This window comes from Castor canadensis, chromosome 6 (genome assembly GCF_047511655.1).
Source record: "Castor canadensis chromosome 6, mCasCan1.hap1v2, whole genome shotgun sequence".
Taxonomy (NCBI): Eukaryota; Metazoa; Chordata; class Mammalia; order Rodentia; family Castoridae; genus Castor; species Castor canadensis.
This window is the reverse complement of record NC_133391.1, coordinates 11,230,168-11,252,542: the sequence shown is the minus strand read 5'-3', so window position 1 is coordinate 11,252,542 and position 22,375 is coordinate 11,230,168. Positions and strand designations below refer to the sequence as shown.

The 22,375-nt window shown below is 57.5% G+C and overlaps 3 protein-coding genes across 6 annotated transcripts in view; 1 reads left to right on the top strand and 2 right to left on the bottom strand.

Annotated features, from left to right (window-relative positions):
- Positions 1-7,258, top strand: part of Por (cytochrome p450 oxidoreductase) — a 48,311-nt gene extending 41,053 nt beyond the window's left edge. For all 3 annotated transcript variants that reach the window (XM_074075697.1, XM_074075699.1, XM_074075698.1), the window contains exons 4-16: positions 458-586; positions 1,916-2,065; positions 2,356-2,480; positions 2,818-2,907; positions 3,188-3,286; positions 4,520-4,636; positions 4,735-4,853; positions 5,455-5,636; positions 5,734-5,883; positions 6,066-6,336; positions 6,422-6,567; positions 6,650-6,735; positions 6,825-7,258. In XM_074075697.1, the coding sequence (XP_073931798.1) occupies positions 458-586; positions 1,916-2,065; positions 2,356-2,480; positions 2,818-2,907; positions 3,188-3,286; positions 4,520-4,636; positions 4,735-4,853; positions 5,455-5,636; positions 5,734-5,883; positions 6,066-6,336; positions 6,422-6,567; positions 6,650-6,735; positions 6,825-6,969 (1,809 nt within the window). In that variant the 3' untranslated portion in view covers positions 6,970-7,258. The remainder of the gene's footprint in view (positions 1-457; positions 587-1,915; positions 2,066-2,355; positions 2,481-2,817; positions 2,908-3,187; positions 3,287-4,519; positions 4,637-4,734; positions 4,854-5,454; positions 5,637-5,733; positions 5,884-6,065; positions 6,337-6,421; positions 6,568-6,649; positions 6,736-6,824) is intronic.
- Positions 7,259-7,483: 225 nt separating this feature from the next.
- Tmem120a (transmembrane protein 120A) lies at positions 7,484-12,651 on the bottom strand. Of its 2 annotated transcripts, XM_020166818.2 has the most exons (12): positions 12,471-12,650; positions 10,918-11,036; positions 10,642-10,758; positions 9,167-9,226; positions 8,893-8,988; positions 8,732-8,821; positions 8,567-8,632; positions 8,415-8,476; positions 8,240-8,332; positions 8,058-8,122; positions 7,884-7,952; positions 7,484-7,816 (listed from the first exon to the last, which is right to left on the bottom strand). In XM_020166818.2, exons 1-12 carry the CDS (start codon positions 12,543-12,545, stop codon positions 7,703-7,705), a joined length of 1,026 nt encoding a protein of 341 aa, XP_020022407.1. In that variant the 5' UTR covers positions 12,546-12,650; the 3' UTR covers positions 7,484-7,702. The 2 variants fall into 2 exon arrangements, with proteins under 2 accessions (XP_020022407.1, XP_020022431.1); XM_020166842.2 differs by lacking the exon at positions 8,893-8,988 and having other exon boundaries at positions 12,471-12,651.
- Positions 12,652-12,751: 100 nt separating this feature from the next.
- Styxl1 (serine/threonine/tyrosine interacting like 1) overlaps positions 12,752-22,375 on the bottom strand; it is a 42,596-nt gene continuing 32,972 nt past the window's right edge. Inside the window, exons 7-9 of the mRNA XM_074075701.1 lie at positions 21,379-21,476; positions 19,498-19,610; positions 12,752-14,091 (exon numbers count right to left, since the gene is read on the bottom strand). Of these exons, the coding sequence (XP_073931802.1) occupies positions 13,960-14,091; positions 19,498-19,610; positions 21,379-21,476 (343 nt within the window). The 3' untranslated portion in view covers positions 12,752-13,959. The remainder of the gene's footprint in view (positions 14,092-19,497; positions 19,611-21,378; positions 21,477-22,375) is intronic.

Sequence of the window (22,375 nt, the reverse complement as noted above, 5' to 3'; positions counted from 1 at the left end):
GGGACGGAACCCAGGGCCTTGCCTGTGTGAGGCAAGCGCCCACCACTGAGCCACACCCCCAAAACAAACAAAAGCCTTGTACAGACTTTTCTTCTTATTCCTAAACAACAAGGTGTAACAGTTACCTAACACCTACACTGGACCAGACATTGCAAGTTTTGGAGGTGCCCTCACACATAGAGGATTGTCATGTGGTGGAACCAATGCCCAGGCTAACACTCTCCCCGCCATTCTCCGTGGTCACCTTCTTATCAGCGTGTTGCACTTTTCCCCGTATCCTCCCAACTGAGCATTGAGTGTTGCTTCCTTGCCAGCTCCAGCTGGGGTCCTTTGAGTGACATTTGTCCTTGTCATAGTAAGATGCCAGCCCCAGAATGGTGCAGGGAACCCCCCCACACCGCAACCCCCGGCCCCTGGACTCCTGGGCCCCTCCCTGACACTGCCTGGCGTCCCCTAGGGAAGGAACATTGTTGTGTTCTACGGCTCCCAGACGGGCACTGCCGAGGAGTTCGCCAACCGCCTGTCCAAAGACGCCCACCGCTACGGGATGCGGGGCATGGCCGCGGACCCCGAGGAGTATGACCTGGTAAGCCCCGCACTGGCCCCGACTTCCGCACAGGGACAGAATGACACGCGCAGCTCTGCCACTTGTGCTGCCAGGCTTCCGTGCCCAGGCACCGCTCCCAGTGCTGCTCGCGCTCAGCCCCGATGGCTGCAGCCCACGGGGCTTCACAGACGCTGGGCAGGTGCATGCAGAAGGGCAGTGGCCAGGGGATGGGGTGTGGCTTGGAAAGTTAGAGGCTCAACAGTGCAGGAGAGGGACTCTTGTCCCCCACCCGAGAGGCAGGAGAGGCAGGTGGAGTGTTACAGGATCCGGGCACCAGCCCTGCCCCGGCTGCCTGGCTGCTTCCTTCCCTGTCCAGGGAGGAGTGTGGCGGACATCTCGAGGACCCTTCAGCTGGTCTTGCACTGATGCTATTAGTAATTTGTGTGTCAAAGCTAGAGCGAGAGTGGGGCCATGGGGCAGGACCAGGAGAGGCTGAGGTTCTGGGGTAGGCTGCAGGCTTCAGGCTTCCTCCTCTTGTCAGGTCCTCCGTGTGCTGCTCCCATTGGGCCACAGAAGCAGACAAGTTCGGGCCTCAGCTGTTGCTGAGGGCTGGGGATGCAGGTTGCCCATCACTGCCCCCAGGTTCATCCGCTCATTCTCTTGGCATTGACTGTCCCCACCCCCTGGTACAGGATGGCTGTGCACAGCTGTCCACTTGCTTGTTTCTGGGTTGGGAGAGCTAGTGACAGGCCACCAGCCCCAGATGAAGCAGTGGGCAGCTCATCCCTAGGAAGGGAGAGGCTGCCAGGGAGGAAGTGGTTCTGGAAGAAACCCCTAGGAGTCACCTCTGCATCCCCACCCGGCTGGCAGAAGGGACACACCTGCCACTCTTGCACCTTGCAGGGTAGGACAGACTTTTGCTCAGAGCTGCAGGCTCCTGAGCCGAGTTCCTTCCCTCCAGCTCCCTCTCCACCCCAACCTGTCATCTCACTTGTGCCAATGTCTTCCACCCATCTCTAGGCAATGTCCCTGGGGGGCCCTGTGGGATGGTGAATTTCTGCCAGGGTGCTCCAGGGCCTGATGTACAAGGGACCACGTTCTGTGAGCCCTCAAGCATCCAGATGCCAGCTGTCCCCTGCTTCTGCCCTCACCCAGGCTCCTCGTGCCTGCTGTCACCTTCTTCAAAAACCACCCTGACCTCACCTTCTCATCCTGTTCACCTGGCTCCAGCATCAGCCCCACTGGAGCCAGGCATTCCCTCTCTGCTCCCACCACCTCATAGCCCTGGGAACTGCCCCATGGACAGCTGTTTTGGGCTGACCCCAGCAGACCTGGTCAGGGTGGCAGGTGGCCCTCCTGTCTCTCCAGGCCGACCTGAGCAGCCTGCCAGAGATCAACAATTCCCTGGTGGTCTTCTGCATGGCCACCTATGGCGAGGGTGACCCCACCGACAATGCCCAGGATTTCTATGACTGGCTGCAGGAGACAGACGTGGACCTTAGTGGAGTCAAGTACGCGGTGAGTCTCCCATCAACTCCTGTGTGCGTGTGGGATCCTGTGTCCAAAGAAAACCGTCAGGCCTTCACCTTATTCTGCCCTGGGGAGGAAAGGCCAGAGAAGTGTGGCAAGATGTCTGAGATTTGACTGGGCAAGGCAGGCAGGGTGTAGTGCCCCTTGCAAGTCTTGAGGTGGAGGCTTCTGGGTTGGGCAGACAAGGCCTCGTAGGGCCCCCAGTGCCAGGCACCTGGCAGGTCAGAGGCCCACTGGGCCTGAGCATCCACCCACTCCAGGCGCCACCCGCCCTGTAGGTGTTCGGCCTTGGGAACAAGACATACGAGCACTTCAACTCCATGGGCAAATACGTGGACCAGCGGCTGGAGCAGCTTGGTGCCCAGCGCATCTTTGAGCTGGGCCTGGGCGACGACGACGGGAAGTGAGTGCCCTCCCCTTGCCCGCCAGCTGTGTGGGACCCCAGCCTTTCCAGGTACCCCTGCTGTCACGGGTCAGGAGCCACAGGGCAAGGGGTGCAAAGCCCATGTAGCTGAAGTTGAGGATGTGCATCAGTGGCCTTGGCCAACCAGCTCAGCACAGCTGCACTCAGTTGGCCTAGATGCTTCCTTGGGGCCTTCCTGGGTGTTGGGTCGCCTTGCTGGGTGGCCCAGAGAAGTAAGCGGAAGGGAGGTGAAGGTCCTGCCAGCGGGAGGGCCCAAGCTGGCCTGGTGCTGTCTGTGCGAGGTTTTCAGTGCTGACTTGTCCCTTCCCCTGCCCAGCTTGGAGGAGGACTTCATTACCTGGCGAGAGCAGTTCTGGCCAGCCGTGTGCGAGTTCTTTGGGGTGGAAGCCACCGGAGAGGAGTCCAGGTGAGTGGGAGACCTCAAGTGGGGGTGGCCTGGGTGGCCCTGGGGACGCAATGAGAAGGGGTGGCAGAAGCTCGGTCAGAGGGGTGGGTCTTCCTTACCTTCTCTTGGAAGCTGGCTTCTCCCAGGCCTCAGAGAGCGCTGACGTGAGCAGGGCCTGCCACAGGGTCCCCATGCCTCCTGGGTTGCGTCTGGGCCCTTCCCTTCTTCAGTCCCACCCCCTCCTCTCTGGACGGAGCCCTGTAGTCCTAGCCCCGACCCCGGCGTCGGTCTCTTGTTCCAGCATTCGACAGTATGAACTCATGGTCCACGCGGACATCGACACAGCCAAAGTCTACGTGGGCGAGATGGGCCGTCTGAAGAGCTACGAGAGCCAGAAGCCGTGAGTAGCCAAGCGGCATGGGGCTGAGACCCAGAATTGAGGGAACTGACCACAGGATGGCCACTGCTCCCCACTGGGGCAACGCCATCATGGAGAGAGAGGCTCTTGACCAGTCCGTCCTCCCTCTGCTTCTACATCTCTCTCCATAAACACCCTGGTGCCCACCAGTTCTTGGGCAAGGACACGGCAAGGTCAGAGCAGGGTCTAGGTTAGGTTGAACTTGGCAGGAGTGCTGACCGGTGCATAGGCCTCGGCATCCGTGGGCACGAGGTTCCCGGGGTCTGCTGTGGAGGAAGACGTGCACACGTTCAGGCTGTAGGGTTCAGCACTGACCGGATGCTTGATTCTTTTCCCCATAGCACCGCCCCACTTCCACCTTTCACAAATCTGCAATCTCCACTCGAGGTTTTCAGTTGAGCACATTCACGTTTACCCTGGTTTTTGGGGGCACCCTTTGCTTTGGGGAAGGCATTTGCAGAAAATGAAGGTCAGAGCACACAACAGTTTCAACACAACTGACAACAGCACGGGACTGACTGAAAGCTCCACGTCCACTGAGCCATGGAATGCACGAGTGGGAATTTAAAGTTTCTGTTCTAGAAATTTTTTCTGATTAAGCCAGGCGCCAGCCTGTAATCTAACTACCAGGAGGATCATGGTTTGAAGCCAGCCTGAGCAAATGGTTCAACCCTGTCTCAAAAATGCCCATCACAAAAAAGGGCTGGCAGAACTTCTTTTGATTGAAAATAAATTTTTCAAAACCACAACTATGAGGCAGGCTTACTGTCTGTATTTGGACTTTTGATTAAAAAATCCATCAAGCTCCTCATTGGGCCCCAAGTACCCCTGCGGGCTGCTCAAGATTGGCACAGGAGCTGCCCAGGGGTCCTGCTGGGACCCCTGACGCAGGCAGGCCTGCAGCCCTGCCAGACACAGCCCTACTACTGGGCCAAAACCCTCGTCCCAGACATGTGGGTGAGGGACCTGTCAGTGGGGCTCCGTCCCACACTCAGCCCCTCACGGGCACAGAAGGCCACAGGTTTCTTAGGGGCCAGCCTCAGTTTACCTGTCGGTGGATAGGGACATGGATCACCTGGCTCTGCCCACTTTACTGCACCACATGGCCTGAGAGAGCTCTTGACATAACTGCTGAGGTCTCCTTGTAGCCTTTGGCGGCCCAGAGACCCCCAGGAACAGGGAGAGTCCCTCACAGCTTCTCCTCTCCCCACCCAGCCCCTTCGACGCCAAGAACCCATTCTTGGCTGCAGTCACCACCAACCGGAAGCTGAACCAGGGGACTGAGCGGCACCTCATGCACCTGGAACTGGACATCTCAGACTCCAAAATCAGGTACACCTGCCTCCCGTCCCGGCCTCTTCCGGGCTGCGGGGGCGGGGCTGGGGCCTCCCGCCGGCCTCAGCTTGCCGGCCTCAGCTTGCCCTCTCTAGGTATGAGTCCGGGGACCACGTGGCCGTTTACCCAGCCAACGACCCTGTCCTCGTCAACCAGATTGGGGAGATCCTAGGTGCTGACCTGGATGTCGTCATGTCCCTGAACAATCTTGACGGTCAGTCTGAACTGGAGCCCCCTTGGCCAGGCTCCCCAGGGCCCTTTCTCCAAGACAAAAATACTTAACAGCCTCGGCCCTGTCCCTTAAGCCCCATCCCTGTCACAGTGAGGGAGTGGACCTGAGGGAGGCAGAGCTGGTCTTGCACTTGAGGCGGCTGGGGAGGCCACCATGTCCTGCTGCAGAGGGGACTGTGAGGCAAAGCCCTGGTCTCAGTCCTGGCACCACTGGGCCTGGGCCACCTCTCCTTGCTGCAATGCAGGGACTGCAGTCAGGAGCCCCATTGCCCACCAGGTCCCTTCAAGGGTGCCAGGAAGCCCTAGCCGGGTGCTGTCTCCCACGCTGCTCCTTGTGACGCCCAGCACCTGTGTGACACCTATGGGGCCAGCCCTGCCCCCTCATGTCCTCAGTGGCACACCAGGACCGACCCTTCTCCTCAGCTTCAGGATCCACCTGCCTTGAGAGCAGCAGGAGCAGGGTTGGCACCCAGCCTCGTTCCACTGAGGCTCGACCTCACCAGGTCCAGTGGGCACTTCAGCTGCCTCTGCCTGGCCACGGAGGGTGACCAGTCACCCCAAATCCTTTCTTCCTCCCTCTACAGAGGAGTCCAACAAGAGGCACCCGTTTCCCTGCCCCACGTCCTACCGCACGGCGCTCACCCACTACCTGGACATCACCAACCCCCCGCGCACCAACGTGCTGTACGAGCTGGCGCAGTACGCCTCCGAGCCGGCCGAGCAGGAGCTCCTGCGCAAGATGGCGTCGTCCTCCGGCGAGGGCAAGGTGAGGCTGCTCCCCGGCCCAGCCTGGCCCCGCGGCCTCCCGGCCCCGCGGCTTCCCCGCCCCGCCCCGGTGACCCCGCACCTCTGCGTCTCCCCAGGAGCTGTACCTGACCTGGGTGGTGGAGGCCCGGCGGCACATCCTGGCCGTCCTGCAGGACTACCCGTCCCTGCGGCCCCCCATCGACCACCTGTGTGAGCTGCTGCCGCGGCTCCAGGCCCGGTACTACTCCATCGCCTCGTGCCCCAAGGTGAGGGGCCCGGGGGGAAGCGGCGGACAGGCCAGGCAGGGCCTGCGTGAGAACCATGGGCCTTCTGCCTGGAAAGGGGCCTTCCAGGGTCACTGGAAGGGTGGGCGAGGCTCAGTGACAGGGCTGGGACACTTAAGATGGGGCCCTTGTCCCGGCTGCCACTCACGCTAGCCCACTTCCAGGTCCACCCCAACTCCGTGCACATCTGTGCTGTGGCTGTGGAGTACGAAGCCAAGTCCGGCCGCACTAACAAGGGGGTGGCCACCAGCTGGCTGCGGGCCAAGGACCCCGCGGGGGAGAACGGCCGCCGGGCCCTGGTACCCATGTTCGTGCGCAAGTCCCAGTTCCGCCTGCCCTTCAAGTCCACCACGCCCGTCATCATGGTGGGCCCCGGCACGGGCGTGGCCCCCTTCATGGGCTTCATCCAGGAGCGGGCCTGGCTGCGGGAGCAGGGTGAGCTCACGGGCCTCTGGGCGCAGGGTCGTGGTGGTGGGCAGAGGCCCGAGCTCACCCTGACCTTGACCTGGCCACTGCGCAGGCAAGGAGGTGGGGGAGACGGTGCTGTACTATGGCTGCCGCCGCGCGGATGAGGACTACCTGTACCGCGAGGAGCTGGCCCAGTTCCACAAGGACGGCGCCCTCACGCGGCTCAACGTCGCCTTCTCCCGGGAGCAGGCCCAGAAGGTGAGGGCGGCAGCCATGCTGGCAGGACAGGGTTTGGGCAAGGCGGAGGCGGCACCCTGACGGCCACCCTCCTGCCCCCCAGGTCTACGTCCAGCACTTGATGAAGAGAGACAGGGAGCACCTGTGGAAACTGATCCACGAGGGCGGCGCCCACATCTACGTCTGCGGGTGAGTGAGGGAGGAGGCCGGGCAGGGAGGCCCCGTCTCCTCCTGGGGTGGCCCCTGCCCAGCCCCCACTGCCACCTCCTCGCCTCCAGGGATGCGCGGAACATGGCCAGGGATGTGCAGAACACCTTCTGTGACATTGTGGCTGAGTTTGGGGCCATGGAACGTGCCCAGGCTGTGGACTATGTCAAGAAGCTGATGACCAAGGGCCGCTACTCCCTGGACGTGTGGAGCTAGGGGCCCTCGCCCCCTGTGGTCACTCCTCACTCCCTCTGCCCTCTGCCGGGCTGGCCATGGGACAGAGGCCCTGCCCCAGACAGACTCCTCGGCAGCGCACTAAGCAGCGCCTCCTTTGCCCAGCCCCAGGGCACAACAGGGGGACTGGGCCACCTCCGGTGATGTTCTCCTCAGTGTGCAGAAGGGGCTCTTCTTAGCCATGCTGGGGCCAGGTCCTGCCCTGTCATTTTGAATGAGTGTAAATAATTTTAGATAATCTCTGGCCCTTGGAATAAAGTTGTTTTCTGTATCTGCCTGTTTGTTAGTGCTTTCATACATCAGTGGCCTGACCCCAGAGATCAGGAACCCCAAGAACTTGTGCCATAGTGGGAACACCGAGCCCTGCTTTCCTTAGAACACAGCCGTCAGGTGCCTTGGTTACTTTCTTTATTGAGGCCTAGCACCCGGCTCCCACAAGAACTTGTGCCATAGTGGGAACACCGAGCCCTGCTTTCCTTAGAACACAGCCGTCAGGTGCCTTGGTTACTTTCTTTATTGAGGCCTAGCACCCGGCTCCCACAAGGCTGGGGCCAGACCCAGGTCCTCCTCAGGGCCCACGGAGCCCACAGACCCAGGGGGAGCAGGGGGACCCCAGTACACACACACACACACACACACACACACACACACACACGAGGTGCCCCACCCCCCTGCCACACAGGTCAGAGTCCCTTTGGGGTCGGGGAGATCTGGCTCATTCCTTCTTGCTCCCATGCCGCTGGCTGTGGAATTTCTGGTGCACCACCCTCAGGGTAGTGAAGAAGTTGCCGAGGAAGAGGAGGAGGAAGGGGAGGCCACACATGAGCACCTGTGGGGAGGCTGCAGTCAGGACGGGGTCAAGATGGACCACAGTGCCCTTCCAGGCCCCGGCTCACCTGCCACTCCTTGCACTGAGGGTCTCGGGCCAGGCCGAACAACGTCAGAGCGTTGAAAAGCTGCCAGAACTGAGCAGAAAGGAGTTTTCTCAGTGAAGCCACTTGCCTGGTCAAGCCCGGAGCTAGGGCCGGGTGTGACACACAGACGGACGGGGACACCCAGGTCTAGCTTACGTGTCCAAAGAAAAGGAAGGGAAGCAGGAAGGTGAGGCCCCGCCACATCCAGGACTGGAAGCCCTCTGTGGGGAGAAGGCCAGGCAGAGTGACCAACAGATAGCGACCAGCATCTGCGCTGGCCCCAAGGAAGGGAGGCCCCTGCCCCCCAGCACCGGGGGCTCAGAGCGAGCGGGACTCACCCACAGTGAGGTCCATGGTGTGCCGCTCGCCCAGGGCGCGCAGGCGGTATAGACAGCCGCTCTGGTAGTAATACTGCAGGAACTGCACGAAGCCTGCAGGCCAGGCAGGGGCCTCAGAACCGCCGGGCCACACCTTCTCCCAGCGCCCCCCGCCCCCGAAACCCGAGACGCTCACTCTGGTACATGGAGAAGGACAGGAACTGGTTCCTGAACTTCTGGTACATGAGGCCATCCGGCCTGAGGGGAGAGCGGAGGGACAGGTGTGGGGAGCCTGGGACACGGCTCTCGCCCTGTCCCAGCTCCCGCCAGCTGAGGTCGGCTGCTCACCACGTTAGCATGACTCCCGACAGAAACGTGGACACGTAATGGTGGAAAACCCACCAGCCTTTGATCCTGCAGAAGGGAGTCACTGTCACGCCTGTCCCCTCAGCGAGACCGGCTTAGGGAGGGGGACCGGGTCAGGGAGGGAAGCCCCGCCCCGCCCCGGCGCACCGGGAGCCGTTGTTGATGAGGATGCTCTCCCGGATGGTGAGCGTGCAGTAATACCAGACCAGCAGGAAGTTGAAGGCTGCGTCCGTCACCCTGGGGAGGGCACAGAGGTTGCCACCAGAGCCTCGGAGGGCGCAGGGCCGGCCCAGCCCCAGGACACCCACCTGGAGTTGAGCAGGAAGCGGCAGGTGAAGGAGACGAGGATGAGGATGATGGTGAGGTAGAGCTTAAACTTCTCATACTCGTCCTTGTAGGCGAACCTGGGGGCCGTGGGGCTGGGCTGGATGGCGGGCCGCCCTCCCCACCACCTCTGACGGGCGCGGGGGGGGGGGGGGCAGACGTGGACAGCAACAGCGGTCCCCAGGCCCCAAGGCTGAGCCCCGGGGTCAAGGCAGAACGGTGGGGAGCCCGGTGACACCCAGCCAAGACAACACCTACTTAGCCTGCTTGCTCAGGAGGGTCACGTTGACGTTCCCCAGAACCAGGCTCAGGTACAACCTGGAGGACAGATGGGCTGAGAGGTCCAGGTGACAGAGAAGCCAACAGTCCCATCCCAAGCGTGCTGGGCCTCACAGCTGCCTTCTGCGGGTCAGGACCTTGGGGTGCTATGGACCGAGCCCCCAAAGTGCCCAGCCCCTCGGCCTGCCACGGCCACCCACCCTGGGGCCCCGGGAAGCTCCCGCCCATCAGAAGCGCCCCACATCCCGGGTCACTCCTCAGATGGTCCCATGGCTCCTTGCTACCTCAGTTCCAGCAACCTCAGCCCTAAGTCCACTTCAGGGACCCCCAGCCACAGCCTGGACCTCCCCCAGCGGCCTTTCTTTAAACTCGGGCTCCAGGTGTGAGCCCCCAGCCAACGAAGCCCTTTTGTCCTCTGCCAGAGCAACTCCACGGTGCCACAGCAGTCAGTCATTTGCCAGGCAACAGCCCCAACACACAGGCTCCTGCTCAGTCAGCGCCTCTGCACACCGGAGGCCGCAAAGAGGTGAGGTAAGGACTCCAATCCAGCTGGGTGACAGACAAAGCCTCCCCCAGCATGGCACCCACGCAGGTCCTGCTGCTACCCCAGGCTCGCCACACGGCCCTGTGCTGTTCCCAGCAATGGCCACTAAATCTTCTCCCCACCCTCCAAATTGTTCTTCCACCACCAGCCTCAGCCTGGCAGCTGACGTCGCCCTCCTCCTGCCCCTCGCCTGGCTCTGGGCCTCCGCACGATGCGCTGGAAGGGCCCACGCCCTGCTCTTCCATCCCCCCTCCCGCTGGTCCCTCCGCTCGGCACGGGGACGCGCCTGCAAAGTAACACCTAAGCAAAAGCTGCCCTTGACTGTCTCAGCGACCTCTAGTTACTGTATCTAGTGACTTCTCCCCTTCCTTACATGGCAGAGCTTGTCAAGCTGCCCACGCTTGTCCACCAGCCCCAGGTCCAAGTCCCTCCCTTCTGCCAAATGCTTCTGCAAGGCGCCCTGGCTTCAGGGAAGCACTTCATCCCTAAGGCGGTACCCTTCCACACACACCCCCTGATCTCAGGCTGGGACCCCCACTTTCTCACCTTCTGGAAACTCTCCCTCTTGTGTCTTGCAGTCTGCACCTCCTACCCTAAGCTGTCCTCACTTTTTTTTTTTTCTTTTTGGCAGTACTGGGGATTGAACTCAGGGCCTTGCAGTTGCGAGACAGCTGCTTTTTCAGACAGGGACTTGTGTTTTTGTGCCTGGGCAGGCCTTGAACCTCAATCCTGCAGTGTACATCTCCCAAACAGCTGGGATTACAGAAATGCACCATCATGCCTGCCTCTTCTTTGAGATGGGGTCTTGCTAACTTTTTTGCCCAAGCTGGCTTCGAACCATGATCCTCCCATCTCAGCCTCCCAAGTGGCTGGGATTATAGATGTGCACAAGCATAACCAGCCTGCTTACCCATTCTTCTTGGGCAAATAGGCTTCCATATCGAAGAAGAGGCCTTGACGCTCCTTTATCTGGTTCTCCAGCTCCTGGGCAGCCTCGGAGGCCTCTGATGGGAGGGAGGGTCTGCATCTGTGGGTGGGGTCAGGGTCAGAGCAGTCCTGCTGGACCCCATGGGGCAGAAGAGCAAACAAGGCCCAGAGAGTGGAGAAGCCAGCCCAGGGTCACCCCATGAGACAGCACCAGTGCTCTCTCCCCACCAGGTCAGGCACCCCGCTCCCAACCCCTCACTTCTTCAGGATGACGGCCAGCTCCTGCAGCCGCTTCTTCTGCCGAGTGATGGAGCTGGTACAGTTGCCCTGCAGCTTGGTCAGCTCCTCCAGCTTCAGGCGGTACAGCCGGTGTGTCTCCTAGGGCGAGGGAGAAGGCATGGTGCGGGCTGGCTGGGCTGGGGAACCATGCCAGAGCCTGCCGGGCAGGGCACCGGCCCACCAGGGGGCAGAACTTGCTGTGCCTGCCAGGGCTGTCCCTGAGGTTGCTCTGCCCTGAGGTGGGCGAGGAGCTGGGCGTCCTGAGAGCCCAGAGACCCCACCAGCACTCCTCCCTGTGCTCCTCAGTGTGGCTTACAGTCCATCTTGTGGGTCACACCTGAAGCCATCCCTTCTTAGCTCCTCCCGCCTGCCCAGCCTACAAGACCGGAGTGGGGGGAGCTCCAGTTATCCCTGATGCCTTCTGCTTGGGCATTGCTGATGAGTCCTCCCAGGTTAAAGGTCACTGCCCTGGCACCTCCTGCTCCAAGGCCAGTCTCCCCCGCTCCGCGGCACCTTTGGCCCAAAGCTGCCCCGAGCACTTTGCCCTGGTGGGTGAACCTCAAGAAGGCACAGCCTAGAAACGGGGCAAGGGGCAGAGTGGGGAAGGCAAGGCAGGGGCCAGCCAGCTCAGGGGCAGCCAGGCAGCTGAGGCCTCCAGGGAGACACGTTAGTGGCAGCAGCTGGGCAGCAGCAGGGGCCAGTGGACAAGGAAGGGCTGGAAGCAGCCCAGCAGAGACAAATGTCTAACCAGTCTCCAGATGACTCAGGGTCCTCACGCCCAGGAGGCCACCGCACCAGGACCCCAGCCACAGCCACCACTGCCAGCCATAGCCACCACCCTCTCCTTCCTACATGAGGCCCGAGGCTTCTTGGCATGGGGACAGGACTGCCCACATACAAGCCGGGTCCAGACAATTCTTCCCTCACTTCCAGTGACCTCAGGAGACTCCAATCCCAGAAGGTCCCCGCAGGGGCTGCCCCGCCCACTCCTCCGTCCCTCCGGACAGCAGCCACATGGACCCACCAAGCCCTGTGTTCCCTTCCCTGGGTGGACGCTGTCCCTCCGCCCGAGACGGCCTCGTCCCCATCCAGACCCGGACTTCACCTAAAGGCCGCTTCCCGCAGCAGTCGGCCAGGAGCTGCCCGCCCGTGTTTGCTGAGTGACCCACGGCGCCGGGCCGGGCTGGGCCGGCAGTGATTGAGGACGGCTGTCCTCCCAGAGGGGACGGGGTCCCGGGAGGGGACGGGATACAGGGGGCGGGAGGAGGGGTCCCGGTTTCTTGCCCGGACCATCGCGGGCGACCAAGGTCGCCCAGCCCGGTGGGGTCCCACGCGGGCGAAGGAGACTGCCGCCGGCCACTCGGGAGGGGTCGCTGGGACCCGGGTCCTCGCAGCCCTCCGGAGCGATGTCGGACCCCCGACCTCTGACCTCCAGCTCCCCTCTGCCAGGCCCGCGGCTCCCCGACCCTTGACCTCGAGCCGAGCCGAGCCGACCGGACAGCCGTGGCTCGGGATCCCATGCGCGGCGCTCACCTGGATGCTCTGGAAGTCCTGCTGCAGATCCTCCCAGTCCTGCAGGCAGCTGCCCAGCGGGTCCGGGGGCTGCATGGCGACCACGCCACGGGCCGCGGGATTCCCGAGTGGAGCTCGGCGCAGCAACCCCGCCGGCCAGGCGCCTCCGCCACCGCCCCCGCCCGCTTCCGGGCTCGCGCCGCCGCCAACGGGAAAAGGCCAGGCGCAAGCCGCGCGCTGGCCCCGCCCCCCAGCGCAGCCAATCAGGGCCGGAGGCGGGGCCGAGGCGGGGCCACGTGCGCGGAGGGCCTCTCCCGCCGCCTGAGCCCCTTGCAGCCCTTGGCCAGGCTCCCCGCGGGGGTCCAACGTGACCCAGGCCCAGGGGAGTGACTCCTGTCTAGACCACTTTCGTCCTTGGGGAAGCTACGCCTCGGCGAAAATTCCGAGATTGTTTTACAGCCCAGGCCGACCTGGAACCTGGAACCTCCTGCCTGCTGTAACTACAGGCATGCATTACCACGCCCAGCTAAGATTTTTGCAGCTGCCTCCTTAGTTGTTCTCCCTGCCTACATGCTCACCTCCACTGCCCTTCCTAAAACACAAGGCTAGTAATTCCCCACCACATCCCTGCTTAAAGCTTCCCAAGGGCACTGTCCAGCCTGGCAGGAAGCCCCCTCCCAGCCACAGCCTTCTCTCTGCAGCATCCCAGGCTCTGTCCAGCCCAGACTGACCAGCGCCAGTGTGGCCTGGAAGGCCCTTTCCTTGGCAAATCCCACTCCTCCTGGAAGGCAAGATGGAGTTCAGCTCCTGTCCTAGCCTCACCCAGGTGCTGAAAAGAAATGTTCACTGACTGATGTGCACTCTCCTACCCATCCCCCAGGGTGTTCTGTGGGAGCTGCCCACTCTGGGGAAGTACATTTGGACAACTCCCTTTAAGACCCGAGGAATTTCTAGAAACCTCATGGGGGTGCTGGCAGTGAGAACCTCTCCTTGGTGAACACAGCCAGGCAGCACGGGGTCGGGGACAGGGAAGATCTGTACCAACTGACCAAGAGGCAGCAGCCAGAGCACTGGACCTGGGGGCTAAGGCAAGTAGTCTTATTCCAGGGAACTCCAGAAGCTCCAGAACCTAGGCCAAGGCTGGGCCTGGCATCTTTAGGGCTGGGGGGGTCTTCACCCTTGGATGGACACTTGAAGTCCCCTGGAGCATCCTCTGGGGCACCCCAAGCAAGCATCCTCCAAAGGGTCCAAGTCACAAATGTGTGACTTAGGTAGCTGCTTCAGCAGTCGGAGGCTCCCCAGAAGGAGTCGGGGTGGTCCAGTGTGCTCAGAGCAGAGCACATCTGGTAAGTGAGGTGGACGAGGGCCTAGGAAGAACCAATGCAGGAGGCTGACAGTGAGCTTCAGGCAGCAGAGGCTTTCTCCTTCAGACCAAGCCTGATATACACTCTGGCCCTCCACCCAAGAAGCCCAGAGGAGCTCTTCGGCACCCATCTCTGGGCTGTACCCATCAGGAGAGCAGATCCAAGACATTTGAGACACTGACTCCAAGGACAATTTTCTCCCAGTCCAACAGCTGGGTCACCAAGCCCCGATTTGGACGGACGTCGTTTTTGCACATTTTGACATGGGTCCAGGACTTCTGTGAACATAAAGAAAAAAGGAAGACTTCAGGATTGCTGGTGGACCCCTTTCCAACTGGATCAGAGCTAGCTTGGGAGGGACAGGAGGTGCCTTCCTGGGGCCCTCAGCATGGCTTGAGAGCTGGGTACAGAAGGACTAGCAGCCAGCGGTGGATTCACGAGGGCAGGAGCTATGGGTGGGCCCCACTGCACCTCTGCTTCTGAACAGGAGGACAGAAACCAGTTCGACTTCACGTGGCTCCTGAGAAGACTGAGCCATTACACACGGAGCCAGCTGGGGTGGGCAAACACTACGCAAGCCTGGTGCACAGAGCTGCTGCAACAAAGGCTGGCACTGAGACTGTCAAATTACTGGACAAAGACAAGAAGCGTGGGCAAATTCTCTGAAGAAGGAAAGGCAAAGCGGCTTCCTTTAGGCATCCAAGCTGAAGTGGAGATGGGTTCCAATCACATGAAAGAAGGCATATGGCTGGTCTCCAGCGGGACTGAGGGCAGAGGAAAAAGGAAGGGAGGAAACCACCTCAGCCTAATGAAGACCGTGTATGAAAAACCCACAGTTTACCCCATACTCCATGAAGAATGACCGAAAGGTTTTCCTCTCAAATCAGGAAAAAGACAAGGATGCCTGCTCTCACCACTTCTATTTGACATAGTTCTGGAAGTCCGAGCCAGAACAATTGGGCAAGAAAGAAATAACAAGCATCCAGCCAGGCGCCAGTGGCTCACACCTGTAATCCCAGCTACTCAGGAGGAGAGATCAGGAGGATCACAGTTCGAAGCCAGCCCCTGGCAAATAGTTCATGAGACCCTATCTTGAAAAAACCCATCACAAAAAACGGGTTGGTGGAGTCGGTCAAAGTGTAGACCCTGAGTTCAAACCCCAGTATGGCAAAAACCAAACCAAACCAAACCAAACAAAAAACCCAGCATTCTAATATCATATGTAGAAATCCTAAAGATTCCACACATGTGTCAAAACTATTAAACGAATCAGGAAAGTTGCAAGATAACAAAATTAATGCATGAAACTCAGCTGCTTTTCTATATACAATGAACAGTCCAAAAAAGGAAATTAAAAAAAGTAAACAATTTCACTAAAGTAGCATTGAAAAGAAAATATTTAACCAAGGAGACAAAAGACTTACACACGGAAAACTAGCCAGGTGTGGTGGTACACACCTGTAATTCCAGCACTTAGGAGACTGAGACAAAATGATTGCCAAGTTTGAGGTCAGCCTGGGCTACATAGGGGGTTCACAGGCCAGCCTGGGCTATACAGCAAGACCCTGTCTTGAAAAATAAAAGTAATGAATAATATCTGAGGGCTTCCGTGCACTGGGAACTGACCAAAGGGCTCTACAATTCGGTACTCGCTTCACTTTTCACAACCTTGTGAGGCACATGCTATTGACATTCACAATCTACACAGAGGCAATGTGGAGAGTGTCACGTGCATAACACATGGCATAGTCAGGATTTGAGTCTAGTCACCCAACTAAGGGCCCAGAACTATCACCATGGCGCACAGGCCATGTGTAATCCCAGCACATGTCTGTAATCCCAGCACTCAGAGGGCTGACGCGGGAGGATTTCAAGTTCAAGGCCAGCCTGTGATACACAGTGAGACCCCGTCTCAAGACGCAACAACAAAACAAACAAAAACGTGCAAAGTTGAAAGAAACTAAAGGAGAAACAAATAAATGGAAAGCCATCCCCTGTTTAGGACTGGAAGACTGGACATTGTTAAAATGTCAATCCTACCCAAATGATCTATAGATGTGAGGCAACTCCTATCAAAACACCAATGGCATTTTTTGCAGAAATAGAAAAATCAATATGAAAATTCACTTGGAATCTCAAGGGACCCCAAATAGGAAAAAACAAGCCCCACCTTATGAAAAGAAGAAAGGTTGGAAGTATATTTCTTACTCCCCGATTCTAACATTACAGCTACCGTAACCAAAACTGTGGTGCTGACATGAAGAGAAAGAGACCAATGGAACAGAAGAGACGGCCCAGAAATAAATCCTCACAGATATGGTCAAATGGTTGGCGGCACTGGGGTTTGAACTTGGGGCCTCACACTTGCTAGGCAGGCACTCTACCACTTGAGCCACTCCACCAACCCTGTCTTGTGTTGGGTTTTATCCAGATAGGGTCTCGTGAACTATTTGACCAGGGCTGGCTTTGAACCTCAATCCTCCTGATCTCTGTATCCAGTGCAGCTAGGATTATAGCGATTATAGCCATGAGCCACCTGTGCCCAGCCGTGAGGAGTTTTTTGAGATAGGGTCTCTCAAACTATTTGACCAGGTTGGCTTCCAACCAGATCCTCCTGATCTCTGCTTCCTGTGCAGCTGGGATTATAGGCGTGAGCCTGGCTTCATCAAATGTTTTTTGACAAGGGTGCCAAGACCATCCAATAGGGAAAAGGACAGTTTTTTTCAACAAACAATGGCAGGAAAACTAGATATCCACATGCAAAAGAGTGAAACCAACAATAGGAAAGAGAATTCAGCAAAACCAAAGGCTGTTTCTTTGAAAAGATCAATAGAATTAATAAGCCTTTAGCCAGGCTAAGAAATAAAAAAGAGAAGACACAAATTATCACTATCAGAAGGGAAAGAGAAGTCATCACTACAGATCCAACTGGCTTTGGATTCCAGCTCTACCACGCACGGCTATGTGGCCTTTGGCAAGTCACCCAGCCTCGTTATGCCTCCCACAAAATGGGGACAATAATGTTACCTAAGTCACAGGATTAGTTGTGAGTGTGTTATTAATACACCAAGGACTAAAAGAGCCAGGTATGGTGGTTCATGCCTGTAATCCCAGCACTCCTGCTGAGGCAGGAGGATGATGGCTTCAAGGCCAGCCTGGGCTTCATGGCAAGACCCTGTTTTGAAACAGCAGCAGCAGAAAGAACTAAAAGTTCTTGGCGTATAGAAAGCGCTCCACCCGCATTGCCCTGGGGTCCACCACCAACAGCCATCTTAATGCTTTGGCCTGGGTTGTTTTTCTCTGTTCTCTGGAAGTCTTTAAGAGTCAGGGCGCCTCCCAGCACCTTGAAGAGCTGAATTTGATTTCTTGAGGGCTTGGTGGCTCTGAGACTCGGCACAACCTTGCACCAAAGCTTTGAACACCCAGGTCACAGGTGGCCACCCCGAGTGCCAGGTTCTTTTCCACCTCAGTCCCTGTCCTCACGTCTTGGCCTGAGCACCCAAGAAGCTGAGCTGAAGCCCAGGAGGCAGTAATTTGGGCCCAAAAGCAACCCACACCCTTCTTTGCCAGTCCTGAGGGCTCTGGCTAACACAGCTTAGCTGATGGCCATCAGAGGACACAGCATCCCTGCTGCACAGTCAAGGAGCTCACTCCCCCCAGCCCCCAGCATCACACAATGAGAGGCAGGAATGTGTCTGAGAGTCAAGCCCAGACCAACCTATGCTTGTGATCCTGGGTAAAAATCTAACCTGTGGCAGCCCTTCCTGACCCCTGCGCTGTGGGCTACACAGCTCTTTGGCAAGAATGATCTAGATGGTGTCTCTAGGAAGAGTGTCAGGGCTTCCTGAAGATGAGACAAGATGGCTGCTCCAGAAAGGGAAAGCAAGGGTTTCTCCTGAGAGCAGGATAACCTGGAGCTCAGGGCCCCTGGCACGTATCCACCTACTGACCACTGCTGGGGACAGTGAAGCCCAGACAACATGGGCTGTGAACCCCTGCAGGGACCAGTGAAGGCCTAAGGCTGGGTCTGTGTGAACCCCATCATCCCGGGGGAGCTGCCTCATTGCTGAGAACTTAGAGGAGCCCAGCGGGAGAAGGGTTCTCTTCACTTTGCCCTCGCGCCAGCCAGCCCTGGCAAGCAGCCCGTGACATCTCTTTGAGTCTGGAGAAGATTGTGGTTTGCTTGTCGACATTAAGGTCAGGATGGAGGGCTCAGGAGACTTTTGGGTGCCCAACCCTCTCACTGGAAACCAGCAGCCACAGCAGGGCAGGGCATGAGAAAGGACCTCCCCTCCCTAGTGGGCCCCTTGCAAACTCCAGGGGGAGTTCAAGTCTCAGAATTCTCCAAGTCAACTCAGCTAAGGGACAGAACCAGTGCAACCTTCCCCTCCCAGATCACAAAGCAGCCAAGAGGCCCCTCCAGAAAAGAATCCTGGGAAGGGGGCCAGAGATGCACCTCCTCCCCTCGCCTTTTACCAATGACCTCGCAGTCCTCCCTGGGACACACCCACCAGAACACTCCTTAAACAGGTAGTACGCTCCAGCATGGGGGGGGTCCCCAAAACTCCTCTTGGCAGGAGAGAACAGGGGTCTTCACATCTCTGATCCTACTCTCTCTGATTACACAGCTGGACTCTTTCCTTTTATACTGCAGTAAAATGCACAGAACATGAAATTTGCCCTTTCACCTACTTTTAGGTATTCAGTTTAGAGGCATACATCCATTGACACTGCACCACCGTCACCTCAGGAGCGCTTACCTTCCCACCCTGTAGCTCTGCATTAGACACTCACAGACCCCCACTCCCAGCGCCCACTAGTCACCTTTGGGTCTCTATGGTTTTGACACTCTAGCTGTCTCATAATATATGTACCTTTTTTTTTTTTTCCTTAAAGGCAATAATGAGGAATTGAACTCAGGGCCTCAGGCTTGCCTAGCAAGCTCTCTACTAGAGCCACACGACCAGTCCTTTGGCTTTTTAGTTTGTTTTTCAGAGAGGGCCTCATACTTTTGCCCCAGCTGGCTTCAGGCCATGTCCTACCTCTGCCTCCCAAGTAGCTAGGATTACAGATGTGAACCACCACTCCTGGTCGTACAATGCGTCTTTTTATAACTGATTTGTTTCAGTGAGCATAGCATCCTCAAGGGTCATCCATTTTGTAGCATGGATCTCCTTCCTTTCTGAACACTGAATAGTATTCATTTGCAGGGATCTACCACGTTTTGCATAGCCATTTATTTGTCCACAGACACATGGGTGTGTCCACTTCTTGACAACTGTGAATACCACTGCCATGAACATGGGTGTGCAGACATGTTTCAGCATCTGTTTTCACTTCTTTGGTATTTATGCTCAGAGTAGAATTTCCAAATATCCAAGACTCCATCTACAAACACAAACACACCTGGGGGGACAGACAAACAACCTAGGTCCATTCTACCAGCCACAGCCTGGTGACCCAGGCCAGCCCCACATGCCCAGCCTCAGTTCTCTGGCCTGCAGCACTGGGACCTCACTATTGGGTCCCAGGGGCTGAATAACACCCTAAGTTTGGAGTCTCCCTCCCGTGCTACTGCCTAACTAGGGCTCCAAGGAAGTACGGGGGCCTGTTTCACCCAGGACCAGCTCTAACTCCACGTCCTGGGGTGGTTGTGGTCTAAGCCAGGCCCAGGGAACACATACCTTCGCAGTTTCCTCGTTCCTATGCATGAGGAAGGCCACGACAGCTGCACAGCTTCGACTGATGCCCCGAGTGGAAAAGACCAGAACTACAGAGCCCAGCTCAAGGTGAATGTCTGCAGAAAGAAGGAAGGGGTGGGATTGTCCTAGCTCTCTTTTCCTGAGTGGCCATCAGAGATTACTCGGGGACACTGGGCTGGGTGTGGTGGCATGTGCCTGTAATCCTGGCATTTAGAAGGCTGAAGCAGGAGGATTGCAATTCAAGGTCCATCCAGACTACAAACTGACCCTGTCTCAAAAACCATGGTTGGGGATGTAGCTCAGTGGCAAAGCACCTGCCTATATGTGCCAAGTCCTGGGTTCCATTCCCAGCACTGGAAAGACAGAAAGAGAGGGGTGGAGAGGGAGGAAAGAAGGAAAAAAAGAAAGGGGGGGAAGGGAGGGAGGGAGGGAGGAGGAGGGAAGGAAGGGAGGAGGAAGGGAAGGGGTTGATAACCAGCACACCAGGTCCTGTGCAAGTCACCTCCTCTAGGACACTGCTTGCCTGACAAAGACGGTCCTCAGAAACTGAGCATAGTGGGTCACTCCTGAAATCTTAGCTACTCAGGAGGCATAGATTGGGAGGATCACAGATTGAGGCCAGCCAGGGCAAGAAATTAGTGAGAAACCATGTCAATCAATAAGCTGGGTGGGGTGGCACGTAACTGTAATCCCAGATACTTGGGAGACAGAAGTAGGAGAATTGTGATCAGAAGCTAGCCAGGGTGAACAGTGCAAGATCCTATCTCAAAAATAAACTAAAGCCAGGCTTGGTGGTGCACGCCTGTAATCCCAACTGTGTGGGAGGCTGTAGGTAGGAGGATCAAGGTCCAGGCTGGTGGCAAAACCTCAAGATTCTAAAAAAATAACAAAACCAAAAGGGCTGGGGGCATGGGCGTGAGGTAGGAGAGAAAAGGGAAATGAAAGGAAAAGGCCCGAAGGCGAGTCTCGTCCAGTGAGGAGGAGGGAGTCATCCCAGGTAGCCTGATGACCCCAAGAACTGCAGCTGAACACCAGGCGCAAAGCCATGGGCAGCCAGAGCTGGAGAACTCAGGGAAGCTGCCTCACTGTACAGATAAGGAAGCTGAGGCACACATCAGTGAAGGACTGGTCCCAAGCTGCCCAGTGAAACAGGGCTGGGGAGGGACGCCATTGTACCTCAAGGCTCTGTCACCACAGGACAGGACACACAAGAAGTCTCAGCCTCAGATCCTAGTCAGGTAACGGGTGATCTGCTGGGCAAATGAGGGGTGTCTGGGCTACAATGCCACTCACACAGCGGTTCAGGCTGAGGGGCCAGCACTATGTGGGGCTGACCTAGCCTCTGCCTTCTCTCCCCAGAGAGCAGGCTCTTCTCAGGCAGCTCTGAGCTCTGGGGCTGACTGAAACTTCACGCTTGAGTTCAGCAGATGCAGAATCAGGGAAACAGGGCTGGAAGGGCTCAGGGTCTTCTTGGCCCCCACCACACCCCACCCTACTGACCAGGGCTCAGGGAAGAAACAGAGGCAGATGCACCTCTGGTGCCTCTGTGACACGTGCACCCTGCTAGGCCAACACCCTCGTTTGAAGACAGGCTCAAGAGGGCATAGCAGTCTAACTGGGGCCAGAACACAGGGTGCTCAATCCATAGTCTGGTGCTCTCATTGGGTCCCACTGCTTCCAAGATAAACACCATGGCTGCGAACTGCTGAGGGTTCAGGAAAAGCCCTCATTCAAGAGCTCATCCACTCACAAGGCCAGGCCTGCGCCTGACCCGCTCTTTCAGTCAGGGATAGGCGTGTGAGGGAGGCACCCATGGCCCCTCTTGGGCACAGGCAAGGTGTTATCTGGTCAGTGAATTCTTACCCATGAAGTGACAGATACGGCGGAAAAAGGGAGTAAGATTGGCTTCCACGGAATCTTCTATCTGGATGTGCAGAAGCTTGTCAGCGTTACCTATGAAACTAAACAGAAGAACAGGATGCGTAATGGGGCCCTCCTGCACAGGGCCCCATTGTGGCATCCCTCGACCATAGCAGCAGGACCACAGGACCTGGGCTGGCATCAGGGAACGTGGGTAAGGAAGCACAGCACCTACCCCTAAGGGGGTTGTTTAGATTGCAAGGCATTTGGCACTCTGCTTGGCACCTTAGGTGCCCGACCAATGTGACGTTATTAACAAAAACATGACACTTGCCAAAGTATGGTGCCCGTAATCGGGCAAGGATGGAAAGGTATTTAATGGGCCCACAGCTCGGAGGTTAGAGCATTGGTCTTGTAAAAGTATTTAATGGCACTGGAGAACGAGCCTGCTATGCCCAAGGTTGAGATCAAGGCAAGCCGCACGAAGGTGGTAGGATGGCTATTGGGGGTAGCTGGGTTGGGGAAGCTTTTACTGAGGAGGTGATGTTTCAGAGCGGGGTACTGGAGGTGAGGTATCTGAGGACAAGGAGTTCATGGCAGAGGAGAGTGCAAGCAGACAAGCCCTGAGAACCAGTGTTCAGCATGTGGGAGAAACAGCAGGGAGAGCAGAGCATTCCAGCTTTATTACCCAGGGGGCAGAGGACAGGGCGACAAAGTGTGAGAGGACACCTGAAAGGAGCCTGCCCAAGGACCAGCATGCAGTAAGTGCTTGACAAAGTTTATACAGGAAGACTATAATTGACTGGTGACATTTGGGAACAAGCAGACCACTAGGGCATGCAGTTGGTTCGATTTCTATATAAATGTTTGCTGAGATAAACAGAAACACAATTCCCCATCTGTCCATCCATCCATCTATCCAATTATTCATTAATCCATCCATCCAACCAGTTACCTAGTTATCCACCCACCCACCCTTTCAGTTATCCAGCCACCCACC

Coding starts and splice junctions, on each gene's coding strand:
- Tmem120a (XM_020166818.2), bottom strand. CDS start 12,545: ATGCAGCCCCCGGACCCGCTGGGCAGCTGCCTGCAGGACTGGGAGGAT. Junction 10,759..10,917: donor CTGGCCGTCATCCTGAAGAA/GTGAGGGGTTGG, acceptor CCCCACCCACAG/ATGCAGACCCTCCCTCCCAT. Junction 7,953..8,057: donor CCTTCCTTTTCTTTGGACAC/GTAAGCTAGACC, acceptor CTTTCTGCTCAG/TTCTGGCAGCTTTTCAACGC.